The sequence below is a fragment of the Stomoxys calcitrans genome, chromosome 2 (assembly GCF_963082655.1).
Source record: "Stomoxys calcitrans chromosome 2, idStoCalc2.1, whole genome shotgun sequence".
NCBI classification, from domain to species: Eukaryota; Metazoa; Arthropoda; class Insecta; order Diptera; family Muscidae; genus Stomoxys; species Stomoxys calcitrans.
In genome coordinates, this window is record NC_081553.1 from 204,990,180 (window position 1) to 205,015,673 (window position 25,494).

At 39.3% G+C, this 25,494-nt stretch overlaps 1 protein-coding gene across 1 annotated transcript; it reads right to left on the bottom strand.

The window, feature by feature from the left end:
- Nucleotides 1-251: 251 nt before the first annotated feature.
- LOC106084691 (insulin-like receptor) lies at nt 252-19,543 on the bottom strand. Its single transcript, XM_013248565.2, has 10 exons — nt 19,018-19,543; nt 9,538-9,819; nt 9,193-9,430; nt 6,320-6,467; nt 6,055-6,260; nt 5,794-5,980; nt 2,826-3,042; nt 2,676-2,754; nt 919-1,093; nt 252-842 (listed from the first exon to the last, which is right to left on the bottom strand). Exons 1-10 carry the CDS (start codon nt 19,519-19,521, stop codon nt 392-394), a joined length of 2,487 nt encoding a protein of 828 aa, XP_013104019.2. The 5' UTR covers nt 19,522-19,543; the 3' UTR covers nt 252-391.
- Nucleotides 19,544-25,494: the final 5,951 nt, after the last annotated feature.

The window sequence follows — 25,494 nt, forward strand, 5'->3', positions numbered from 1 at the left end:
TTTACTATTTTTTTTCGATTTTCACCCACTGTGCGGCGCCCGCTTCCAGTCGTCACTAACCTAGAGACAAATACCGATGATGCGGATGGGTTATTTATAGGCGTTAATAACTCTCCTTATACAATAGTTTCGAGTATCATAGGCACTCAGTTTTGAAGTGAGAGCCAGTGCCACTCGCTGAGACGCTTCTCTAGAAGCCGGGCGCTAAAAAAAGTTTGGTACAAAAAGTAATGCGTCATTATCAATTTTTTTTGTCATAATAATCACAATTTATTGAGTTCTCTAATACACTGTGCTTTCGTATATAAATACATCACAATAATTTCAAAAAACCTTACTTTATCTCTCCCTCTCTTTCTCTCCCTATCTTCTCTCTCACACACACTTTCTATTAATTTTGTAATACTCCCAAACTCTTGTCGTTTAACACTGGAGTGAGATTAAGACTTTGCAATATCTGAACAAAATGTTCGCTTACAGTCTCCGCCCAAACCGTTGTTTCGGGACCACAGCCATTAACCAAACCCTCTACGCAGGCACGCATGCGTATGCGATAGGTGGTATGAGGCTTTAAATTTTTCAACGTATATGTGTGTATGGTAGATGGGAGTTCTAGATCTTTTTCAATATTTTCCATTTCCTGACAATTGTTCTCCACCTTATAGGCCATGCTGGGATTTCTGACATTACACACTGGCAAAGGAATGCTAATGTTGAAATCATTTTTACCATGATCCTGTTCCTTGATGGAGGTATTGAACATTTCCTCATGGACACGCTGAAAGTTTTCCTGGACTTCTTCCAATGAAACGGTTTTATTGGCTTTTTTAGCTTTTGAGGGTCTGTAGGGAAAAAGGAGATATAAGGAAAAATTTTAAATATTTGGTTTACTTGTGTTTTCTCAGTTTCGTTTCGTACACATAAATGAAATTGTACATGGACTCGTCATAGACCATTTGTTCTCGTTGAAAATAATCGTCATCCACGGGCATGGGTCCACTTAATTCCGGATCGATTGTGGGACAATGGCAAAACTCATAATGGGTTGCTGGTTGTGTTTGAGATTTTTCGTTAAAGGTGTCCGAACTGCGATCTGATTGTAAAAGTTTTTGGGAGTTAGAAAAATGTAAAAATATTACGCAGCACAGTGGGCCCAAAGTTAAAAAGTGGAAATAAGTCAAAAAATTTGGGCTATTTATAGTCAAAATATTCTAAATATTTGTAGAGAAGGATATAGGCTCATCCTCGAGTAAATTGGTTCCAAAGTTATGGCCTCCAAAAGGTTAGGGAGGTAAAAAGTAAAAACCTTTAATTCCCTGTATCTAACCCTGTACAGGGGATACATGTCAATAATCACAGAAGATTTTATACCGTTCCGATTATTGAATCCAAAGTTCCGGAATTTTATCCAGTTTCTCAGTTTTTTGAACCACATTTCCAATTTCTTTGTCTTTTGGACCACTGTTCATCCGTAGCGTGCTTTAATGTTCCATACGTCATTTTTTTTAAGTAAGAATGTTTTTTTTAGGTTTTCATCTATCATAAGGCCTGGTTATACTCTCGTAAACATACCGTAAATGTAGGAAAATCCTTAGACCCGTACCGGGTGGATTTGGTACTTAGAGACTGGATAAACCATATGCTAAGGAATAGGTGGATAAGTTGCGGGTTCAATGTAATAAATATAAGGGAGAAAGTGGCACAAGACACGCCTCAGGGGGGCATTTCATCGCCACTCCCATAGGTGACCACCATTATTACTCTTCCTTATTAAGCAGTAAAAAGAAAATAAACTTCATTATTTGTAATTTTCGAAAAAGAGAAATGACATATGGAACTCGTAGCAAACAATGGAAGCTTAATTTATAAGTATGTAAAGGGTGATTTTTTTGAGGTTAGGATTTTCATGCATTAGTATTTGACAGATCACGTGGGATTTCAGACATGGTGTCAAAGAGAAAGATGCTCAGTATGCTTTAACATTTCATCATGAATAGACTTACTAACGAGCAACGCTTGCAAATCATTGAATTTTATTACCAAAATCAGTGTTCGGTTCGAAATGTGTTCATTCACCGTAACGTTGCGTCCAACAGCATCTTTGAAAAAATACGGTCCAATGATTCCACCAGCGTACAAACCACACCAAACAGTGCATTTTTCGGGATGCATGGGCAGTTCTTGAACGGCTCCTGGTTGCTCTTCACTCCAAATGCGGCAATTTTGCTTATTTACGTAGCCATTCAACCAGAAATGAGCCTCATCGCTGAACAAAATTTGTCAAAATTTGAACACATTTCGAACCGAACACTGATTTTGGTAATAAAATTCAATGATTTGCAAGCGTTGCTCGTTAGTAAGTCTATTCATGATGAAATGTCAAAGCATACTGAGCATCTTTCTCTTTGACACCATGTCTGAAATCCCACGTGATCTGTCAAATACTAATGCATGAAAATCCTAACCTCAAAAAAATCACCCTTTATATGAGTATATAGGGCATTCCACACAAAACGTCGATTTGTTAGATAACTAGACAAAACTTTGTTTTTTATTATTCTATACTCATTTCAACTTTGGATAATAAAATTCCGAAAAATTATCAAAATAACTCACATAAGAATGTCTTAAGTTTCATGGAATGCCCTATATGTACATCATAACCATTAACTTACTTGAAACAACCTCATCGTATTTAATAGTGTACTTTTCTATTGCACCATTTGTGATGCGAGGTGGCCACCAATGTATTTCCTAAAATAAAAGGAAAATATTTTTTTTGTTAACCTTTGTTTTCTTCTGAATTTTTTAACACTTTTACGAACAATTTCATTGGGTGACAATGATCGATAATAAATTTTCTGCAATGGCCCGGGCCTGGCTGGTGTTGTACGAAAATATTGTATGTCTGATGAAGCATCCACTTGATAATGGTAATTGCTGATGGTTAAGGTTTTGACAAAATACGCATACTGGGTATAGGGTCTCAAATTTCTTAGGATGTGACGTCTTTGTTTGCTGGGTGCCGTATCCACGAACCAACTGTGAATTGGGGGGAGAGATGTTATAAAAAACGACGTTTCAGTAAAGAGTCAGTAATTTTTATACTATGAATCACAATTTTGGTACGGGGTACTCGCATTTGTATTTTGTTAATACGCAGGTTAAGTTCTTGAACGGGCCAAATTGACTGCCATGTATACCGATCTGCCGATTAAGGGACTAAAGCCCATAACAGTCACATTTCTTGTCCAATTTCGTAGAAATTTGAAATACGGAATTGCACTAGAACCACCGCTATTCGGTTTGAATATGATTTATATCGGATCATATAAAAATATAGCTTCAATAAAAACCGATATACCGATTCTGGGTCTTAATGATCAGATTTCAATATCCGACAGTCTTTGGATATAGCCGCCACATAGACCGATCTGCCGATAAAAGGTCTGAAGGCCATAAAAGCCGCATTTACTACCCGATTTTGCTGAAATTTGAAACAGTGATTTTCTTTATACCTGGATGGTGGAAAGCTTTTATGAGGAGTAGCTACAAATGCGGCCGCAGGCAGTCAGCGATTTCGAGATGGGAGTCTTAGTGAAGGGTGGCACTGGCTCTTATTTAAATACTGAGTGCCAATGATGGCAAAGCGAGTTATTGGCGACTTTAAATAATCAATATTCAACATCAGTGTCTGTTCTCAGGTTAGGGGCGGCTGGAAGCGAGCGTCGGAACTTAGAGGAAATAGCTCGCGACATCGAGGTATACATGTGCGATCCCACAAAACCCATGCGCTGGGCCAATAACCCGCCCCGGAAAATTATAAGAATCACTTTGAGAAACAAAAGAAAAGTAAAAACGGACCACCCTATCGTTGACGACCCACGCAAAGGAAAAAGGACCATGATTTGCCCATCTGCACCTGGATTTTCCGCATTCTTTATAGAGAAGATGCCGTATACGCGCTGGCGGAAGTATTGGAGGAGTGCAAGGCCGATATAACCGCCTTACGGGAAGTGCGATTGGCCGGAAAAGGCGTCACAACAACACCAAATGGTGACGAACTGTACTATAGCCGCCAAAACACGAGGCATGAATTTGGCTGCGATTTTGTGGTTAGCCGGGGACTGAAACACCTTCTCTCAAGGCTGTCACCTGATCAAAAAACGAGGGACTAAATTGATCACGTTGTGATAGATGGAAAGCATTCATCAAGCGTATTAGATGTACGACCGATCCGTAATGCGAATACAAATTCGGATCATTACTTTGTGGCAGCAAAAGTTTGCACTCATTTGGGCATGGCGATGAAAATACAATCTGACAGTGCCCGGAAGCTGGATATTGAAAAGTTGCAAACACAACAGATAACAAGGGCATACTCCACTCGACTGACCCAACTGCTTGATGAAAGCATTCATTGTTCCGATGATATAATGGCGCAGTGGCAAACCATTGTCCACTCCATGTAAAATGCCGCGAAATCTGTACTTGGGTACCGAAAGCCTCCCCCAAGAAACCCATGGTACGACCAAGAGTGTTGATAACCTGATATAGCTCCCGATCTCTCGATTTTAATTCTTGAGCCCTTGGAAGCCGTAATTTTCATCCGATTTGGCTGAAGTTTTCCACATAGTGTTCTGTTATGACTCTCAATAACTGTACCAAGTACGGTCCAAATCGGTCAAGAACCTGATATAGCTGCCATATAAACCGATCTCCGATTTGGCTGAAGTTTTCCACATACTGTTCTGTTATGACTCTCAATAACTGTACCAAGTACGGTCCAAATCGGTCAAGAACCTGATATAGCTGCCATATAAACCGATCTCCCAATTTGACTTCTTGATCCCCTGGAAGCCGCAATATTTATCCGATCTGGCTGAAATTTAGCATATAGTGTTCTGCTACGATTTCCAACAACTGTGCCAATTACGGTCCAAATCAGTCTATAACCTGATATAGCTGTCATATAAACCGATCTTCCGATTTGACTATTTGAGCCCTTACAATCCGCAATTTTTGTCCGATTTGGCTGAAATTTAGCATATAGTATTCTGTTACAATTTCCAACAATTGTACCAAGTATGTTTCAAATCAGTTTATAACCTGATATAGCTGACATATAAATCGATCTCACGATTTGACTTCGTGAGCCCCTGGAAGCCGCAATTTTTGCTCGAAAATTTTGCACATAGTGTTCTGTTATGACTTTCTACAACTGTGTCACGTACGGTCGAAATCAATCCTTAACAGAATATAGCTTCTATATAAACCGATCTCCCGATTTGACTTCTTGAGCCCTAACAAGCCGCAATTTTTGTCCAATTTGGCTGAAATTTTGCACGTAGTGTTTTGTTATGACTTTCAACAACTGTGCCAAGTACGGTCCAAATAGGTTTATAACCTGGTATAGCTTCCATATAAACCGATATGCCTATTTGATTTCTTGAGTCCTAACAAGCCGCAATTTTTATCCGATTTGGTTGAAGTTTTGCATGTCGTGTTCTGTAATGACTTATAACAACTATGCCAAGTACGGTCAAAATCAGTCTATAACCTCATATAGCCGCCTAATAACCGGTTTCCCGATTATCCTTTTTCGGATCCTGGAATCTTTAATTTTTGCTGGTTTGGTAGAAGTTTGGTATGTAGAGTGAAATTATGCCCTTCAACTAGATTTAGTTTATATACATTTTTAGCAGAATCCAAGGTTTTGGCTTCCCAAGATTCGGCCCGGCCGAACTTAGCAGCCTTTTATTCCTTCAATTCTTTTCAATAAGAAATTCATACTTATCATGACCACATCCATGGCGATTATCGTAGTTGGTTATATTACGCTTCGGTGCTTCTTTATAATAGAAAATGTAACCAATTAAAGGTGTCAATGCTTCGGGTGACAGATATTCTATAAGGACTCGAGCTTCATGGGCATTAACCGCATCTATGGTGGCATTCAATTCACTGATAATACTTTCACCTGAAATTATGGCAAAAAAATGTGTAAAGCCAATATTCCAAAAAAAAAAAAAAAAAACATCTACAGATACCCACAGTAAACTTGTTCGCCATTGGAATTTCTTGAAGCATCGGTAACCGTTAAATCGGCTTCCTTGAGTTGTGGTTTCAAGTCTTCGATTTTGTCATAACACAAACGAGGATTCAAGTGGAAGTAGACATGACCCCTGGGTATGGAGACTTTTTGATTGGTATTCCATAGATTCTCCAAATGATGATTGTTTACAACGTAAAATGAATATCTGGAATTAAGACCAAAGTGTTTTTAGCCAAAGAGGATGTCATTTTTTTCAAAACATACTTATCCTCCGCTAGGTAATTTCCAGCTATGGTATGTAAGTTTTTAAAGAAATGCAAAGAAACCAATTGGGGTGAGCGCACAATTTTTAAATAGCCTTTAATCTCACGAAGATTGGCAAAAGCTATATCCAGATCATTTGTACTTGTTTCTGCCAAAGAAATTTTGTTAAGGGTTTTATGGAATAAATCTTAATATCTTTACTAGTAAATATGTGCACCCATACTATCCTGACTAGAGGTATAAGCAACCCCAGTAGAATACCAACATTATTGATATCCCCAAGCATACCAAGCTTATAAATACCCTATTCACTGTCAATGAGCAACAAAAAATAGAAAAAAATGGTCTACATTTAGTTGACGACCCTATAAAGTATTGGGTTGCCCAAAAAGTAATTGCGGATTTTTTTAAAAGAAAATAAATGCATTTTTAATAAAACTTAGAATGAACTTTAATCAAATATACTTTTTTACACTTTTTTTCTAAAGCAAGCTAAAAGTAACAGCTGATAACTGACAGAAGAAAGAATGCAATTACAGAGTCACAAGCTGTGAAAAAATTTGTCAACGCCGACTATATGAAAAATCCGCAATTACTTTTTGGGCAACCCATGTATATATTCATTGGTTAGGTTTAAGTGGCAGTCTGCCATCAGACTCACTTAGACTTTTTCGTCCATTTCGTCCACAGGAAGATGCCTTCTAAATACTTCCCCTACCATTTAGCCATCCAAATCGCTAAAAAAACCCAACAACTGGCAAATGTTCACATCCGCTAAATTAGAAAAGTTGTCAAAGAAATGAGAATCAAAAGTGAAACTCCTTCTGACTGCCAGTGGGGGACACATACACAACGGATGCTTAATAGTCTCTTCTTCCTCGATATCCTCACAGTTTATGCAAAAGTTGTTACTAGCAATCCTCAGTCTGTCAGCATGTTTTCCGATCAGATGGTGACCTGTCATGACGGACACAATGATGTCCGCCTATGACGCTGAACGCCTGGCTTCTAATCCTGGCGAAAACATCAAAAACAAGCAAAAGCGCCCTATGTTCGGCCAGGCCGAATCTTATATACCCTCCACCATGGAACGCATTTGTCGAATTATTTTCCCGGTATCTCTTTTTAGGCAAACAAGGAATAAAAGAAAAGAATTGCTATGCTATTGCAGCTATATCAAGTTATGGTCCAATTCGGACCATAATTGAATTGAATATTAGAGATTATAGAAGAAGTCATTGTGTAAAATTGCAGCCAAATCAAATAGGTATTTGCGCCCTTTAGGGGTTCAAGAAGTAAAATAGCGAGATTGATTTATAAGGAAGGTGTATCAAGCAATAACCGATTCAGACCATATTTAACATGTACGTTGAAGGTCATGGGAGAAGCCGTTGTACAAAATTTCAGCCAAATCGTAAAATAATTGCGCCCTCTAGAGGCTGAAGAAGTCAAGATCCCAGATCGGTTTACATGGCAGCTATTGGGTTGCCCAAAAAGTAATTGCGGATTTTTCATATAGTCGGCGTTGACTCATTCATTCTAAGTTTTATTAAAAATGCATTTACTTTCTTTTAAAAAATCCGCAATTACTTTTTGGGCAACCCAATATATCAGTTTATGGACTGATTTCAACCATATTTAGCACAATTGTTGGAAGTCATAACGAAAAGCGTCATGCAAAATTTCAGAAAATTGGATAAGAATTGCGACCTCTAGTGGCTCAAGAAGTCAAGACCCCAGATCATTTTATAGGGCAGGTCTATAAGGTTATGGACTGATTTCAATCATACTTAGCACAGTTGTTGATAGTCATAACGAAACGCGTCATGCAAAATTTCAGCTGCATCGGATTTGAATTGCGCCCTCTAGAGGCTCCAGATGTCAAGGCATGGACAGCTATACCAGGTTACCGATTTCAATAAAAATTAGCACAGTTGTTGGATGTCACACAAGATTCATATGTGCGAAATTTCAGCTTAATAGGATAAAAATTGGGCCCTCTAGAAGCTCAAGAAATCAAGACCCAAGATCGGTTTATATGGCAGCTATATAAAAACATGGACCGACATGGTCCATTTACAACCCCAACCGACCTACCCTAATAGGAAGTATTTGTGCAAAATTTCAAGCGGCTAGCTTTACTCCTTCAAAAGTAAGCGTGCTTTCGACAGACAGACGGACGGACATGGCTAGATCGACTTAAAATGTCATGACTATCAAGAATATATATAGTTTATGGGGTCTTAGACGAATATATCGAGGAGTTACAAACAGAATGACGAAATTAGTATACCACCATCCTATGGTGGAGGGTATAATAGTATTCATCAGTGGTTATACCCTCCTAATGTTAGCCACATTTGTGAGGTACTTTGCCATTTCAAAACTTCTCGCCAAGGAGGTGTTGCACTGCGGCATGCCATTCGCACAGTGGTTATCCCCTCCTAATGCTAGCAACATTTGTGAAGTACTTTGCCATGTAAAAACTTCTCCCCAAAGAGGTGTCGCACTGCGCCATGCTATTGGCACTCGACTTTAAGAAAGAGGCCCCATATCGTTGAGCTTTAACGTGAATCGGACAACATTCAGTAGTTTATGAGAAGTTTGCGTCTGTTCCCTAATGGAATGTTCATGGGCAAATATGCATTTGATATTTGGATTTAGATGCCATAGAGACCGATCTTCTGGTTTAGGGGTTTTGAGTCTATAAAACAAGCATTATTTATCTGACTATGACAAAGCTTGGAACATTGATTACTTGAATTTTGTCAAAATAGATTCCTTTTGGTATAAAATAAACTCCATGGTGATTTATATCAAATTTGTTCTTTCTTTCTCACACTCTTTCATTTAATCCTTGTGAAACTACTTACTTTTAATATCTGTAAGCTCAATAGTTAATGATCCCTCAAGTATGCCACAGTCTTCGAAGCCTTTGAGGTCTTCGGAGGATTTTATGGTGAAATTACCACTACAGTTCAATGTACAGGTTTCCTCTCCATCATTTTCTCGAATAGATTGATATAACGCCGGACATTTATCAACGCATTCCGAACCAAATCGTAAAAGGTTATATTTATGACAATATGGCACACATTGTCTACCAAAAGCCTAAAGAAAAGGAAAATAGAGTTAATTTTCAAAATTTTGTTTAAAAAATTAAAAGTAACAACATTTTTCTTGATTTTCTCTATGTGATTTGATTTCAATAATCTTACCAAAGCATTTGGTGGCATACAATTTCGAATGCATTTCTTGCCATTGGTAATACCAATGCATACTTTACAATTTTCATCATTACAACCAGTCAAACAATTGTCACTGCAACACTTTCCCTTTTCATTGCATTTCTTGTTGGGACACTCGGCTAAACATGGGTATGTGTAATTGGCCATAGGATGGCGTTGAAACTTTCCAAGAGACCAACATTGTCGATGACGTTCTTCGTCCGAAGGATTAGGTCCATAAAACAAAGGACAAAAATTGGGTGGTTTATTGTTCTGAAAGAAAGTGGTGTTGGGATTTTTTTAAGATTATTCAAACATGAAATAAGAATAAATTATAATATAGAAAAAACCTGTTGGCTGATATATTTGCAGGGAACTCTTCCCTGCCGGATAGCAATCAACCACTCCCCTCAATCGAAAATGTATCTGCCATCATGCCCCAAATATTTTTTCGAACTCGTGGAGTTAAAAAAAGGGTTCTTGAAAATCTAGACGTAAATAAATCCCCGGGCCCGGGTGGCATATCAACACTTGTCTTACGCAAGCGTTCTTCGACGCTCGCTCGTCCATTACGCAACCTTTTTAACCTTGCTTACCGTGCGGGAATCATCCCGGCGCGTTTGAACGTTGCGAACGTTCAGCCAATACCCAAGAAGGGTGAGGCAAACCATCCTGCGAATTATCGGCCAATTGCGATATGCTCCGCTCTCTCCAAAGTCAGTATGGGTTCCGCAGAAATCGCTCCAAGGGCGACCTCATGGCACTTCTGTAGGAACGATGGAGTCGCTTAATCTGCCAGTTTGGTGAGAGTAAGGTTGTGGCTCTGGATATCTCCAAGGCATTTGATAGGGTCTGGCCGTGTGCACTATTATCAAAGCTTGTCGCATTTGGTGTCGGTAATGGCTTCGTTCGATTTATTTCGAGCTTTCGCAGAGATCGCAATATTCGAGTCGTTATAGATGGGTTCTCATCCAATGAACACAAATTGACCGCAGGTGTACCCCAGAGCTCTGTTCTTTCTCTTTCTCCTTCTCTTTTTCTAATTTTCATCAACGATCTGTTGGGTCAGACCTCGAATCCTATCTACCCATTTGCGGACGACAGTAATCTCTGTCATTCGTACTCATTCGACAATAGGCCAAGTCTTCCAGAGATTGAGGACAAGAGGCGGGTTATGGACGATACACTCTGCCAGGATTTGCTGGCCATTTCAGAGTGGGGTCAAATGAATCGAATAGATTTTAATGCACGGAAGACTCAGTGCTGTTTGTTGTGACACAAACGATTCGCTGACCCGATCATCTTTGTCTATCAACGGTGTAGATGTTGAGCAATCAGAAGCTCTTGATGTTCTGGGCATAAAAATACAAAGTGATGTCCGTTGGGCTAAACATGAATTTGAAGTGCCGAAAGAAGCATTCAAGTGTTTAGGGTTCCTTAAACGGTGTAAGAATTACTTCACTCCGTCTGATCTTCTTATCATCTACACCACTTTCATAAGGCCGAAAATGGAGTATAACTCACATGTATGAACTGGAGCTTTAGTGGGGTATCCAACTGGGTTGGGGGCAGTGGGGTACCCAACTCTATTGCCTCCCTTCATCATCGTCGCAATGTGGGTTGTTTGGCACTGTTCTATCAGTACTTTCATTGTGTGTGTTCGTCTGATATTAGTCTTCTTATTCCTGATGTAAGGATGTATGTCAGGGATACTAGACGTTCTAGGAACTCATACCCGTTTGTAATTGATTGGCGGACCGCACAATGCATTATAGAGAGAATTCTTGTTTCGCCCGAACCGTTCGTATGTGGGATCGATTTCCGGCTAATGTTTTTCCACCCACTTTGACATCCAAAGATTTAAGACAAATGTCAATAAGCACCACATCCTTTTCCTCCACTCCAATTCCTAATTTCTTCTCGCCAACGCAATGCACTGCATTCATAGGGAACATCATGTGCGTGTTGGCTGACAGAAAAAAAAGTAAAAACGAATTAATTCTACCTAACCGACTTTTGGATACCCATTACCTCGGGTATATACATTAACAACATTTCATAAAAATCCGTTAAATAATGCACTATCTAAGAATCTATTGCAGCTATACCGATATATGGTCCGAACTAAAACAAACTCGGTGCTATGGCCTTGGAAGGGTTCAACAAAACTCACTATTCCGAATTTTAGCAAAATCAGGCAATAAATGGGTTCAAGACTGCCAGTTAGGAGATCGGTCCGTAAGACAGCTATTGCAAAATATGATCTGATCTGCACCATAATCGGAAATGATGTGTAGAAGACTAATACCCCTCACTGTGTTTTTAGCAAAATCGGGTAATAAATGCGCGCTTGTCATTCTCATTTTTGGCTCAATAGGTACGTAAATAAGCAGAATTGCCGATTTTGGAGTGAAGATTAGCTAGAAGCATTGCAAGAGCTACCATTGCATCCATAAAAAGTAACTTCCGAAGGAGTAAAGCTAGCCGCTTGAAATTTTGCACAAATACTTCTTATTAGTGTAGGTCGGTTGGTATTGTAAATGGGACATATCGGTCCATGTTTTGATATAGCTGCCATATAAACCGATCTTGGGTCTTGACTTCTTGAGCCTCTAGAGTGCGCAATTCTTATCCGATTGGAATGAAATTTTGCACGACGTGTTTTGTTATGATATCCAACAACTGTGCGAAGTATGGTTCAAATCAGACCATAACCTGATATAGCTGTCATATAAACCGATCTTGGGTCTTGACTTCTTGAGCCTTTAGAGGGTGCAATTCTTATCCGATTGGAATGAAATTTTGCACGACGTGCTTTGTTATGATATCCAACAACTTTGCCAAGTATGGTTCAAATCAGTCCATAACCTGATATAGCTGCCATATAAACCGATCTTGGGTCTTGACTTCTTGAGCCTCTAGAGTGCGCGATTTTTATCCGATTTTACTGGAATTTTGCACGACGTGTTTTGTTATGATATCCAACAACTGTGCTAAGTACGGTTCAAATCAAATGCGATCCATGGTGGAGGGTATAAAAGATTCGGCCCGGCCGAACTTAGCACGCTTTTACTAGTTTTTTTGTTTAAATCTTGTGCTGCCCACTAGCCTGTTCGTTTGCTGCGGCGAAGTCTAATAGACGTTATTTATCAGACGTTATTTTGTGGAGTTTAAATTATCCGACTTTCGGACTAAGGATATTCGTCCTTCCAATCTTGGTTTTATAGTCTCTTAGCACGATTTTAATGTCATGTGCGGGGCAGCGTTCATATATATATATCCTTAGTCTCTTCGTCCTTGTCTTCTGTCGGGGCATAGGCACATATAAGTCCACAGCCAAATTCACATCTTGTATAATGGCATTTATGTGCGTCACCCCTTGGTATTGATGTGACGCTTCACCTGATTCATCGCACTTCCTTTAAGGTGGTTATGTCTGCCTGGTACTTTTCCAATGCATCCGCTAATGCGAATACTGCACCTTCTCTGTAAAGAGTCCGGGCATTCTCGTTGCAGATCCGCACATAGTGGTCCTAAAAACATTTGCGGAGTTCGATACCATTAGGGGAGCACGTTTTTACTATTCTTTGTTTTCTTAGAGTAATTGATTAGTTTTCCGGGTGCAAATTACTGGCAAACGCCCCAACCGCATAGGTTATATGAGATCTCATACAACCCCTATGCTGTTATGTGGGGTCCAATTTTTATACCCTACACCATCACTGTGTTACAGGGTATTATAGATTTGTGCATTTGTTTGCAACGCTAAGATGGAGATGAGCTAGTTTTCAAATCAAAATGGGAGCATAATCGGAAGTGCCCAGAACAATAAACTGGAAAATCGGTCTATATGGTGGCTTTGTCCTAATATAGTCTTATACAGCCCATCTTCTAACTCAACGTGCCTATGGACAAAAAAAAAAAGAATCTGCCTAGGTTTCGGCTCAATACCTCAATACCCACCTAGAATGAAGGTAGCTGAAACCTACATAGGATGGGGATACACTATTCTAATCATTTCGGCTTGCGTCTTAATTTTTTTACCCACTATGCATTCCATTTGTAACACCTTGAAATATTGATCTGCAACGTATGTATATTCTTGATCGTCTTGACATTCTAAGTCAAAATTTCGTCTATCCGTCTGTCCGTCCATCAAATCATGATAGCTGTCGAACAAATAAAAATATTCGCTTGAAATTTTGCACAGATATTCCTTGTTGCTGTAGATTGTTGAGGATTGCAAAGGGGCAATGTCGGTTCAGATTTGAATGTAGCTCCCATATAAACCTATCTCCCGAGGTCCCTGGTAGCCTCAACTGTATTCCGATTTGGCTGGCCAGATTTATTATGTTGTTATTCATAAGCAGGTTTACTTCGAAAATGGTCTGTATCTAGATATAGCTCTCACATAGACCTATCTCTCGATTTAGGGTATTGTGTCTATAAATTTGGCACAGCGAGTTATGTTAGGGGCTTCGACGTCCGTACTGAGTATGGTTTCGATCAGACTACTAAATCTCCCATGAGCATTCCATTACGGAACAGGGGCTATTTCTTTCATACGATTATCATTGATTAAAGTTTAACCTCAATGATAAGGGGCCCCGTTTCTATATCGAGTCCGAGTGGCGTGCCGCATAGCAACACCACTTGGTAGAGAACTTTTAACAGGTCAGGATAACTCACAAAGTAGCCAGCATTAGTAAGGGGATAACCACATCTAAAAATTTTTCTAATGTACGCGCCGAAATTTGAACCCATGCGTTTGGCGAAATTTGGAGTCCACCGTAGCGCAGAGGTTAGCATGTCCGCCTATGACGCTGAACGCCTGGGTTCGAATCCTGGGGAGACCAACAGAAAAAAATTTCAACGGTGGTTTTCCCCTCCTAAAGCTGGCAACATTTGTGAGGTACTATGTCATATAAAACTTCTCTGCGGCACGCCGTTCGGACTCGGCTATAAAAAGGAGGCCCCTTATCATTGAGCTTAAAACTTGAATCGGACTGCACTCATTGATATGTGAGAAGTTTGCCCCTGTTCCTTAGTGGAATGTTCATGGGCAAAATTTGCAATTTGCAATTGTGTTTGGCGTCATAGGCGGAGATGCCTACCTCGATCGGATTATGTTTTGGTATAGCTTCCACATATTCCGATTTCCTAATTTTAGGTCTTGAGCAACTAAAAGGCACATTTACTACCTGATTTGGGACAGAGAGATGTGAACGTGCCGACCGGACCCTGTTTGGAAATAGTCCACATATAGACCGATCTCCCTATTGAAGATTATCAACCGTAATGTTGTATCTATTACCCGTTTGTGGTAAAGTGTGTAGTGGTAGGCCCCTTCACATCCCATCTGATCAAATCAGACTACTTATGGATATAGCTACCATATTGGCGTATCTCCCGACTTAAAGCCTTGGGCTTATTTATTGTCTCATTTCGCTGAAATTGGGAACAGTGACTTGTGCTACATTTCTCGATGCACGCGACGAGTCTTGTCCACAGCGCACCTTTTTTATACCCTCCACCATAGGATGGGGGTATACTAATTTCGTCATTCCGTTTGTAACTCCTCGAAATAGTAGTCTAAGACCCCATTAAGTATATATATACTTGATCGTCGTGACATTTTAAGACGATCTAGCCATCTAGTCTGTCCGTCCGTCGGTCTGTCGAAAGCATGCTAATTGTCGAGTGAGTTAAGCTAGCCGTTTGAAATTTTGCACAAATACTTCTAATTAGTGTAGGTCGGTTAGGATTGTAAATGGGCCATATCGGTACATGTTTGGATATAGCTGCCATATACCGATCTTGAATCTTGACTTCTTGAGCCACTAGAGGGCACAATTCTTATCCGACTTTTCTTAAGTTTTGAATAAGGTGTTTCGTTGCAAATTGTAAATTTGCCCATGAATATTCCATTAAGGATCTGGGGCAACCACCTTTTTATAGCCGAGACAGAACGGCGTGGCGCAGAGCGACACCTCTTTGGGGAGAAGTTTTTACATGGCAAAGTACTTCACAAATGTCGCCAGCACTAGGAGGGGATAACCACTGCTGAAATATTTTCTGATGTTCCTGCCAGAATTTTAACTCAGGCGTTCAGCGTCATAGGCGGACATGCTAACCACTGCGCTACTGCCGCCTCCGAGGTGTTTTGCTATGATTTTAGATAACCGTTCTAAGTATGGTCTACATCGGTCCATAACCTGTTATAGCTGTCATATAAACCGATCTGGGTTCTTGACTTCTTGAGCGTCTAGAGGGCACAATTCTTATCGAATTTGGCTGAAATTGTGCATAACGTGTTTCGTTATGGCTTCTAACAATAGTGATAAGTATGGCCCAAATCGGTGCATAACCTGATATAGCTGCCATATAAACTGTACTGGGATCTTGACTTCTTCGGACCCTTACCCTAATTTTTAGAAACGCCAGATCTCGTAGATGGGTGGTGCGATTTAAGCGCGTGTGCTCTCATATATTACCCTAAAAATAAAAATTTGGTATCAAAATTTTGAATGGTCTGCCCCTCCCTAAAACCTACCAAACATTTATTTTGACCAATAACGACAATATGGGACTCAAATGAAAGGTATTTACGATAAGAAAACGTATCTGATATCCAATTGTCGAACCAAGTGCTAGAGGGACTACCCCAACCCCCAAAACACCCCTAAATCGGACATATTTTCCGACCGTGGCAATATGGGACTCAAATGAAAGGTATTTGCGAGTAGAATACGAATCGGATATCCAAATGTGGGACCACGTTTCTGGGGGTCCACCCCTTCCCCAAAACACCCCCAAACAGGACTTATTTACTGACCATGGAAATATGGGGCTTAAATAAAAGGTATTGTATTTGAGTGTAGAATTAGAATCTGATATCCAAGTATGAGACCAAGTGTTTGGGGGGCCGCCCCTCCCCAAAAACCTCCCCCAAAGGGGACACATTTACGACCATAGCCACATGGGGTTCAAATGAAAGGTCTTTGGGAGTAAAGCACAAATCTGATATCAATATTCGGGAAAAGGGTCTATGGGGCCACCCCACCCCCACAACACCACCCACCCCCAAAATACCCCTAAATCGGTCATATTTACCGATCATGGCAATATGGGACTCAAATTAAAGCTATTTGCGAGTAGAATACGAATCCGATATCCAAATGTGGGACCACGTTTCTGGGGGTCCACCCCTTCCCCAAAAAACCCCCCAAACAGGACCATATCGTGTAAACTCCCCTAAACCAATGGCAATATGGAGTTTAAATAAATAGTTTTTGAAAGAAGAGCACGATACTGATATTTTTTCAGGGCCAAGTGCCTGGGGGAACACCTCACCCCCGAAAACACCCCTAAATCAGATATCATGAGAAAATCGGGCTGAAATAAAGTATTTTAAGAATGGAGTACACTTTACATCCGAACTTAAATTCGTAGACCAATAAAGATCATATGGGGTTCAGATAAAGGCAGTTATATTGTTAAACTGTTAGTCAAGCGATATACTATTTTCGTTGCATGGTATTTCACTAAAAGCTCTTTAATTGTCGAAAATAAATATTCCAAGGAAAATTTTGTTCCATATAAAGTAAAAGAAAGCGCAGCGGAGCGGGCCCGGGTCAGATAGTCTGCCATATAAACCGATTTTGGATCTTGACTTCTTGCGCCACTACAGGGCGCAATTTTTATCCGATTTGGCTGAAATTTTGCGTAAGGTGTTTTTAATGATTTTCAACAACTATGCTAAGTATGTTTGAAATCGTTCATAACCTGATATAGCTGTCATATAAACCGATCTGGGGTCTTGACTTCTTAAGCCTGTAGAGGGCGCAATTCCGATTTAGCTGAAATTGTGCACGACGTGTTTTGTCATGACTTCCAACAACTGTGGTAAGTATGATTCAAATCGATCCATAACCTGATATAGTTGCCATATAAACCGATCTTGAATCTTGACTTCTTGAGCCACTAGAGAACCTAATTCTTATCCGATTTGACTGAAATTTTCCATGAGGTGTTAAGTTATGATTTTCAACAACTCTGCCAAGTACGGGTGAAATCGATGCATAACTTGATATAGCTGTCATGTAAACCGATCTGGGGTCTTGACTTCTTGAGCCTTTCGTCATGACTTTTAACAACTGTGCAAAGTATGGTTCACATCGGCCCATAACCTGATATAGCTGCCATATAAACCGATCTGGGATCTTGACTTCTTGAGCCACTAGAGGACCTAATTCTTATCCGATTTGACTGAAATTTTCCATGAGGTGTTAAGTTATGATTTCCAACAACTGTTCCAAGTACGGGTGAAATCGATGCATAACTTGATATAGCTGTCATGTAAACCGATCTGGGGTCTTGACTTCTTGAGCCTTTATAGCGCATAAATCCTATTAGATTTCGCTGAAATTTTGCACCACATGCTGCATTATGACTTTCAACAACTGTGCATAGTATGGTTCAAATCGGTCCATAACCTGATATAGCTGCCATATAAACCGATCTAGGATCTTGACTACTTGAGCCTCTACAGGGAGCAATTATTATCTGATTTAGGTGAAATTTTGTACAACGACGTCTCCCATGACCTTCAACATACTTGTCAAATATGGTCTGAATCGGTCTATAACCTAATACATCTCCCCTATAAAACCATCTCCTATTTTACCTTTTGAGCCCTAAAGGGCAAAATCCTTATTCGATTTGGCTGAAATTTTACACAATGACTTCTATTGTGGTATCCAACACTCATTCCATTATGGTCCGAATCGGACCATAACTTGATGTAGCTCCAATAGCACAGCAATTATAATCTTTTATCCCTTAATATCCTTTGTTTGCCTAAAACACCGGGAAAAGAACTCGACAAATGCGATCCATGGTGGAGGGTATATAAGATTCGGCCCGGCTGAACTTAGCATGCTTTTACTTGTTTCTTGTTATTGCCTATCAGAACGTTTTTTGCCAAAGTCCATAAAATCGGCTTAGGTTATGACGTCGATATTATGATAGCACCCTATTTATGCTTACGCCGGTATTAGTAAAACTTAAGGTGGATTTGAAATAGGTTTATTTGGCAGATTTCCTTAATATAACTGTTAAGTAAACCTATTTTAAGGTTCCATTAAATTTTGTGAATAGGGCAGTTGTATTGGGTTGCCCAAAAAGTAATTGCGGATTTTTCATATAGTCGGCGTTGACAAATTTTTTCACAGCTTGCGACTCTGTAATTGCATTCTTTCTTCTGTCAGTTATCAGCTGTTACTTTTAGCTTGCTTTAAAAAAAAAGTGTGAAGAAAGTATATTTGATTAAAGTTTATTCTAAGTTTTATTAAAAATGCATTTACTTTCTTTTAAAAAATCCGCAATTACTTCTTGGGCAACCCAATAGTTTGAGTATAAGGTATTAAATTCTGAAATCTTTCTTTGTTTTGTTTACCATTTTTTACTCACATTCAAAATATAATGATATTTTTTACTCCGATTGCCCAAAATCGAAACCCAATTGATGGTGTGGGCATAGCAAAGCAATGGATTTGATTCGATGCGTATGGAACCACGAAATACTCTCAGTAGTTCCACCAATCCAATATTTTCCAAATTGCGATTTTCAAGTATCACTAAACCGTACTTATCGTATAGCAGTTTGATGCCGCGTATAACCAATAGCTTTGGAAATAATCGCTCCAGCGTATCCAAACCATTAACACGATATACCAACAAATATTCGGTTATTTCTTCAATTGGTAAAGGTTTCAAATTGGCCAAAGTTTCGGGGGTAAAATCCAATGCAGCTATTTGAACATGACCGGCAATAATGGAGCAATTTTTCAATTTCTCAAAATCTTGAATTGTTTTCACTGTAATGGATTTACAAATATTGGGCTCTTTTTGACCGGCTACAAGTACAATGCCGAATGTTACAATAAAAAGGCAACACTGCCACAGACGAGGCATTATGCGGGCGATATTCTTTTCTTTATTATTATTATGTTTTTTTTTTTTTTTATATCACTTAGTCTTATAATTGGGTACGTAACCCCTTAGCAGCGCTTGTGAAGACTGTTGAGAGACTTTTGTTGTTGCCTTGTGTTGGGCGAACATTGGCGGTGATGCATTCACTCCTCACTCACTCGCTGGCTCAGTTAATTGTTTAATTGAAATCTTGACCCCGAAACCAATAGACGACATTCATTAGAGATAAATAATTTCTTTTGTTTTTATGTGGCCGTTGCTGGAGACTGCTTTTATTTATTTTTTTTTTTTTATCTTCAACACAATTGCCATATGTTACTTGCACAAGAAGATTCCATATCGGAAGGGGTTTGATCTTAAATCACTAGCCAAAGCTTATAAATTGCGTCGTTGACAATTTCCATAAATCAATTAAGCAATCCCAATGACTATTGAAAAGTTGAACACTTAGAAAACTGGGAAATTTCTATAGTTTTGTTATTTCTTCCTCATTTCACGATGTTAACCCTTGCGATGGTCAATTGAAACTGAGACACCAAAAAATTCAATTTGTTCCATAGATGCTGAGTATTTGGTTATGGGAGCGTATGGGAGTGCACTAATGGGATCCCAATACTTGGGCTATTACCTCAAAGGGAGAGCGAGAGAGAGGGAGAGCGAGAGAGAGATTTAAATATCTGTGGTGTGTGACCTGGCAACAAACAGAAGCAGGATGATCCAGAATGTGTGAGAGTTGAAGCATCTTATGTTAATGAGCTTCATTTCAGCTTAAACCAAGTTAGTAGAACTAAAGCACATTTGGATTAAGGCTAAATTTAATTAAAAGAGAGGGTTGCCAATTGAGCGACAGCATAGAAATATTTGGGTATAGATATTAAATTTTATCTACCAAAAGGAAAAAATCCGAATTCTAGTCAATTTTTGGTCAAACTATTCTATAAAATTTAAATTTGGTTTTAAAAAGTCTGAATTTCAATAAAACCTTTATATGGACAGGAAAAAACTTCCCTCTTATTAAAGAGTGCAGTCAGACTAATCTTTCAGCTCAATGAAAGATTGTCATGCTGAATCTGAACGGTGTGCCGCATAGACAAGCTTTTCATGGCTGAATATCTTAAAACCCATACCCATAGGAAAAGATTGCAGATAAAAGCAGACACGGTCTGTAAGTAGTTACAATACCCTCCACCATAGGATGGGGGTATACTAATTTCGTCATTCTGTTTGTAACACCTCGAAATATGCGTCTAAGACCCCATAAAGAATACATATTCTTGATCGTCGTGACATTTTAAGTCGAACTAGCCATGTCCGTCTGTTTGAAGGAGTAGAGCTAGCCGCTTGAAATTTTGCACCAATACTTCTTATTTGTGTAGGTCAGTTGGGACTGTAAATGGGCCAAATCGGTCCATGTTTTGATATAGCTGCCATACAATCCGATTTTGGGTCTTATCTTCTTGAGCCTCTAGAGGGCGCAATTCTTATCCGATTGGAATGAAATTTTGCACAACGTGTTTTGTTGTGATATCCAATAATTGTCCCAAGTATGTTTCAAATCGGTCCATAACCTAATATAGCTGCCATATAAACCGATCTTGGGTCTGGACTTCTTGAGCCTCTAGAGGGCGCAATTCTTATCCGATTGGAATGAAATTTTGCACGACGTGTTTTGTTATGATATCCAACAATTGTTCCAAGTATGGTTCAAATCGGTCGATAACCTGATATAGCTGCCATATAAACCGATCTGTGGTCTTGACTTCTTGAGCCTCTAGAGGTCGCAATTATTATCCAATTTGCCTGAAATTTTGTACGACGGATTCTCTCATGACCATCAACACACGTATTGATTATGATCTGAATCGGTCTATAGCCTGATACAGCTCCCGTTTAAATCGGTCTCTCTATTTACTTCTTGAGCTCCCAAAGGGCGCAATTCCTATTCGAATTGGCAGACATATTACACAGGTCTCCAACATACAATTTAATAGTGGCCGAACTGGACCATATCTTGATATCGCTCTAATAGCAGAACAAATCTTTTCTTTTATGTACGGATTTGCGCCAAAGTAAGCACAGTTGTTGGAAGTCATAATAAAAAACCTCATGCAAAATTTCAGCCAAATCGGATGAGAATTGCGCCCTCTAGCGGCTCAACATGTCAAGAACCAAGATCGGTTTATATGGCAGCTATGCCAGGTTATTTACGGATTTTCGCCATACTTAGCACGGTTGTTGAAAGTCATAACAAAATACTTCATGCAAAATTTCAGCCTAATAGAATAAGTATTGCGCCTTCTAATGGCTCAAGAAGTCAAGATTCCAGATCGGATTCTATCAGGTAATGAACCGATTTAAACCATACTTAGCACAGTTGTTGAATGTGATACCAAAACAGCAAGTGCAAAATGAAATCCAAATCGGATTAGATATGCGCCCTCTAAAAACCCAAGACCCGTTTATACGGCAGCTATATCAAGTTATGAACCGATTTGAACCATACTTAGCACTGTTGTTGGAAGTGACATCAAAACACCACGTGCATTTACAATCCCAACCAACCTACACTAATAACAAGTAAAAAAGTGTTAAGTACGGCTGGGCCGAACTTTGGATACCCACCACCTCGGGTATACATGTAATACATGTAAACCACCTTTCGTCATAATCCGGTGAAAAATGCATAATTTATGCCCCCATAGCAGCTTTATTGAAATATGGTCCACTTTGAACCAAATGCGACACGGATATTGAGAGGTCTTATAAGTACAAGTCATTGTTCAATTTTGTCGATCGAAATATTGGTCTATTTGGTAGCCATATCCAAATATAGACCGATCTGAACCATATACGATGCGGATGTCGAAAAGCCTAATATAAGTCACTGTGTAAAAATTCAGCGAAATCGGACAATAAATGCGCTTTAATGGGGCCAAGATTTTAAATCGAGAGATCGGTCCATATGGCAGCTAAAGCCAAATCTGAACCGATCTGGACCAAATTACAGAAAGTTGTTAAAGAGCCTTACGCCACTCACTGTCCCAAATTTCAGCGAAATCGAACTTTAAATACGCCTTTTATGGTCCCAAAACATTATATCGAGAGATCGGTCTATATGGCAGCTATATCCAAATCTGGAGCGATCTGAGAAAAATATAAGAAGAATGTCGAAGGACCTAACACAACTCACTGTCCCAAATTTCGGCGAAATCGGAAAATAAATGAGCCTTTTATGGGCCTAAGACCTTAAATCGAGAGATCGGTCTATATGACAGCTATATCGAAATCTGAACCGATCTAAGCCAAATTAAGGAAGTATGTTGATTGGCCTAACAAAACTCTCTTTCCCAAATTGCAGCAAAATCGGATATTAAACTTGGCTCTTATGGGCCTAAGACCCTAAATCGGCGCATCGGTCTATATGGAGGCTATATGAAGATGTAGTCCGATATAGCCAATCTTGGAAATTAATCTGCTTATGAACAAAAATAGAATCTGTGCAAAGTTTCAGTTCAATATCTTTATTTTTAAAGACTCTATCGTGATTTCAACAGACAGACGGACGGACATGGCTGGATCGTCTTAGATTTTAACGCTGATCAAGAATGTATATACTTTATAGGGTCGGAAATGGATATTTCGATGTGTTGCAAATGGAATGACAAAATGAATATACCCCCATCCTTCGGTGGTGGATATAAAAATAACATCAAATTTTATTAGCAGATTTTTGTATTTCAAACAGCAGATTTTTTTTGCTGATTTAGCTGAACGAAATGTTTACTAATACAGTAGCTCTATGTTTGCTGAAACAGCAGTAATGCCTGCTTTCCCAGCAAACATTTTTGTTGTTTTGAGCTACAAATTTGGTTGAGTGTAGGAATACTTATCAATGGGTGTAGCTCTCTTTGATTCTGTATAAAGTATATATAGCCTTGATTGTCTCGACATTCTGAGTCGATCTGGCTATGTCCGTCCGTCCGTACGCCCCTCTGTCAAAATCACGATAGCGGTCCAATGTGTAAACTATTGATCTAGGTCGTTCGGGATGGCAAATGGGCCATATCAAATCAGATTTAGATGTAGCTCCCATATAAACCGATCTCCAGATTTGAATTCTTGAACACCTGGAAGACGCTATTTTTTGTTCGATTTAGCTTAAACTTTGCAGATAGTGTTCTGTTATGACTTCCAACAGGTGTGTCAAGTATAGTCCACATAGGTTTGAGAGCAGATATAGCTTCCATATAAACCGATTAAGCTAAAATTTTGCAGATAGTGTTCTGTTATGACTTACAACAACTGTGTCAAGTACGGTCTTAATCGGTCTATAACCTGATATAGCTCCCATGTACACCGATCTCCCGATTTGACATCTTGAGCCCTGGAAACTAACATTTTTGTGCGATTTGGCTACAATTTTGCACATTGTGTACCTGTTATGACTTCCAACAACTGTGCTAAGTATGGTCCAAATAGGTCTGCTACTTGATAAAGCTTCCAAATAAACCGATCTCTCGACTTGACTTCTCGAAAGAACGCTAACTCCGAAGGAGTAAAGCTAGCCGCTTGAAATTTTGCATAAATACTTCTTTTTAGTGTAGGTCGGTTGGTATTGTAAATGGGCCATATCGGTCCATGTTTTGATATAGCTGCCGTATAAACCGATCTTGGGTCTTGACTTCTTGAGCCTCTAGAGGGCGCAATTCTTATCCGATTTGAATGATTTTTGGCACGACGTGTTTTGTTATAATATCCAACAACTGTGCCAAGTATGGTTCAAATCAGTTCGTAACTAGATATAGCTGTCATATAAACCGATCTTGGATCTTGACTTCTTGAGCCTGTAGAGGTCGCAATTATTATCCGATTTGCCTGATTTGTACGACGGATTCTCTCATGACCATCAACATACGTGTTTATTATGGTCTGCATCGGTCTATAGCCCGATACAGCTCCATATAAATCGATCTCTCTATTTTACTTCTTGGGCCCCCAAAGGGCGCAATTCTTATTCGAATTGGCTGACATTTTACACAGGTCTCCCACATGTAATTTAATTGTGGTCCAAACCGGCTCATATCTTGATATCGCTCTAATAGCAGAGCAAATCTTTTCTTATATCCTTTTTTTGCCTAAGAAGAGATGCCGGAAAAATAACTCGCCAATTGCGATCCATGGTGGAGGGTATATAAGATTCGACCCGGCCGAACTTAGCACGCTTTTGCTTGTTTTGCCTAAGAAGAGATGCCGGGAAAAGAACTCGACAAATGCGATCCATTGTGGAGGGTATATAAGATTCGACCCGGCCGAACTTAGCACGCTTTTACTTGTTTTTTATAAATTTTTACCAGCATCTATGGTGGTGGGTTTCAAGATTCGGGCCGGCCGAACTTAGTACGCTTTAACTTGTTTTAGTTTTATTTTAGTTTTATATTATGACACGGCAATTGATTCTAACAGAAAAAATTATTATTAAATAAATTAAGTGCAATAAAAAAAAAATTCAACTTTGTTTATGAAAATTTATATGGTAGTGACGAAACCATAGAAAACAAATTAAAATTTTGCATCAAAAATAGCAAGCCAAAGTTTCTTAATTGTGACAAACAATAAAAATTTAGACAATGACAAAAAATGTTTGTACTTAATTGGCTATGGGAATTGCATTTGAATTGAAAGGAAGTTTTGCTCATCCTCTTTTGGGTTGTATGTGAGATAAATTTTATGGTTGACAAAAACTGCGTAGTGCAAAAGAGTATGAGAAAATTTAAGTTAGAATGTGCTCCAGATGTGCTCAAGGATTCTGCAAAAAATGTACCTAAAACCAGAAAGGAAATGGAAAAGTCGGGCTCTGACGACTATATAATGCACTACACCACGGAGTGTACCAACCACTTTTAAAACCTATGTCTAAATCGGACAGACTTTGCATATCTCTTGGAATATCGAATG

Excerpts from the sequence above, each read along its gene's own strand:
- LOC106084691 (XM_013248565.2), bottom strand. The coding sequence starts at position 19,521 with ATGCCTCGTCTGTGGCAGTGTTGCCTTTTTATTGTAACATTCGGCATT. Across the intron at positions 6,261-6,319 it reads AATTACCTAGCGGAGGATAA|ATATTCATTTTACGTTGTAA; the intron begins GTATGTTTTGAA and ends TCTTAATTCCAG. Across the intron at positions 843-918 it reads ATGTACAATTTCATTTATGT|ACCCTCAAAAGCTAAAAAAG; the intron begins GTACGAAACGAA and ends TTTTCCCTACAG.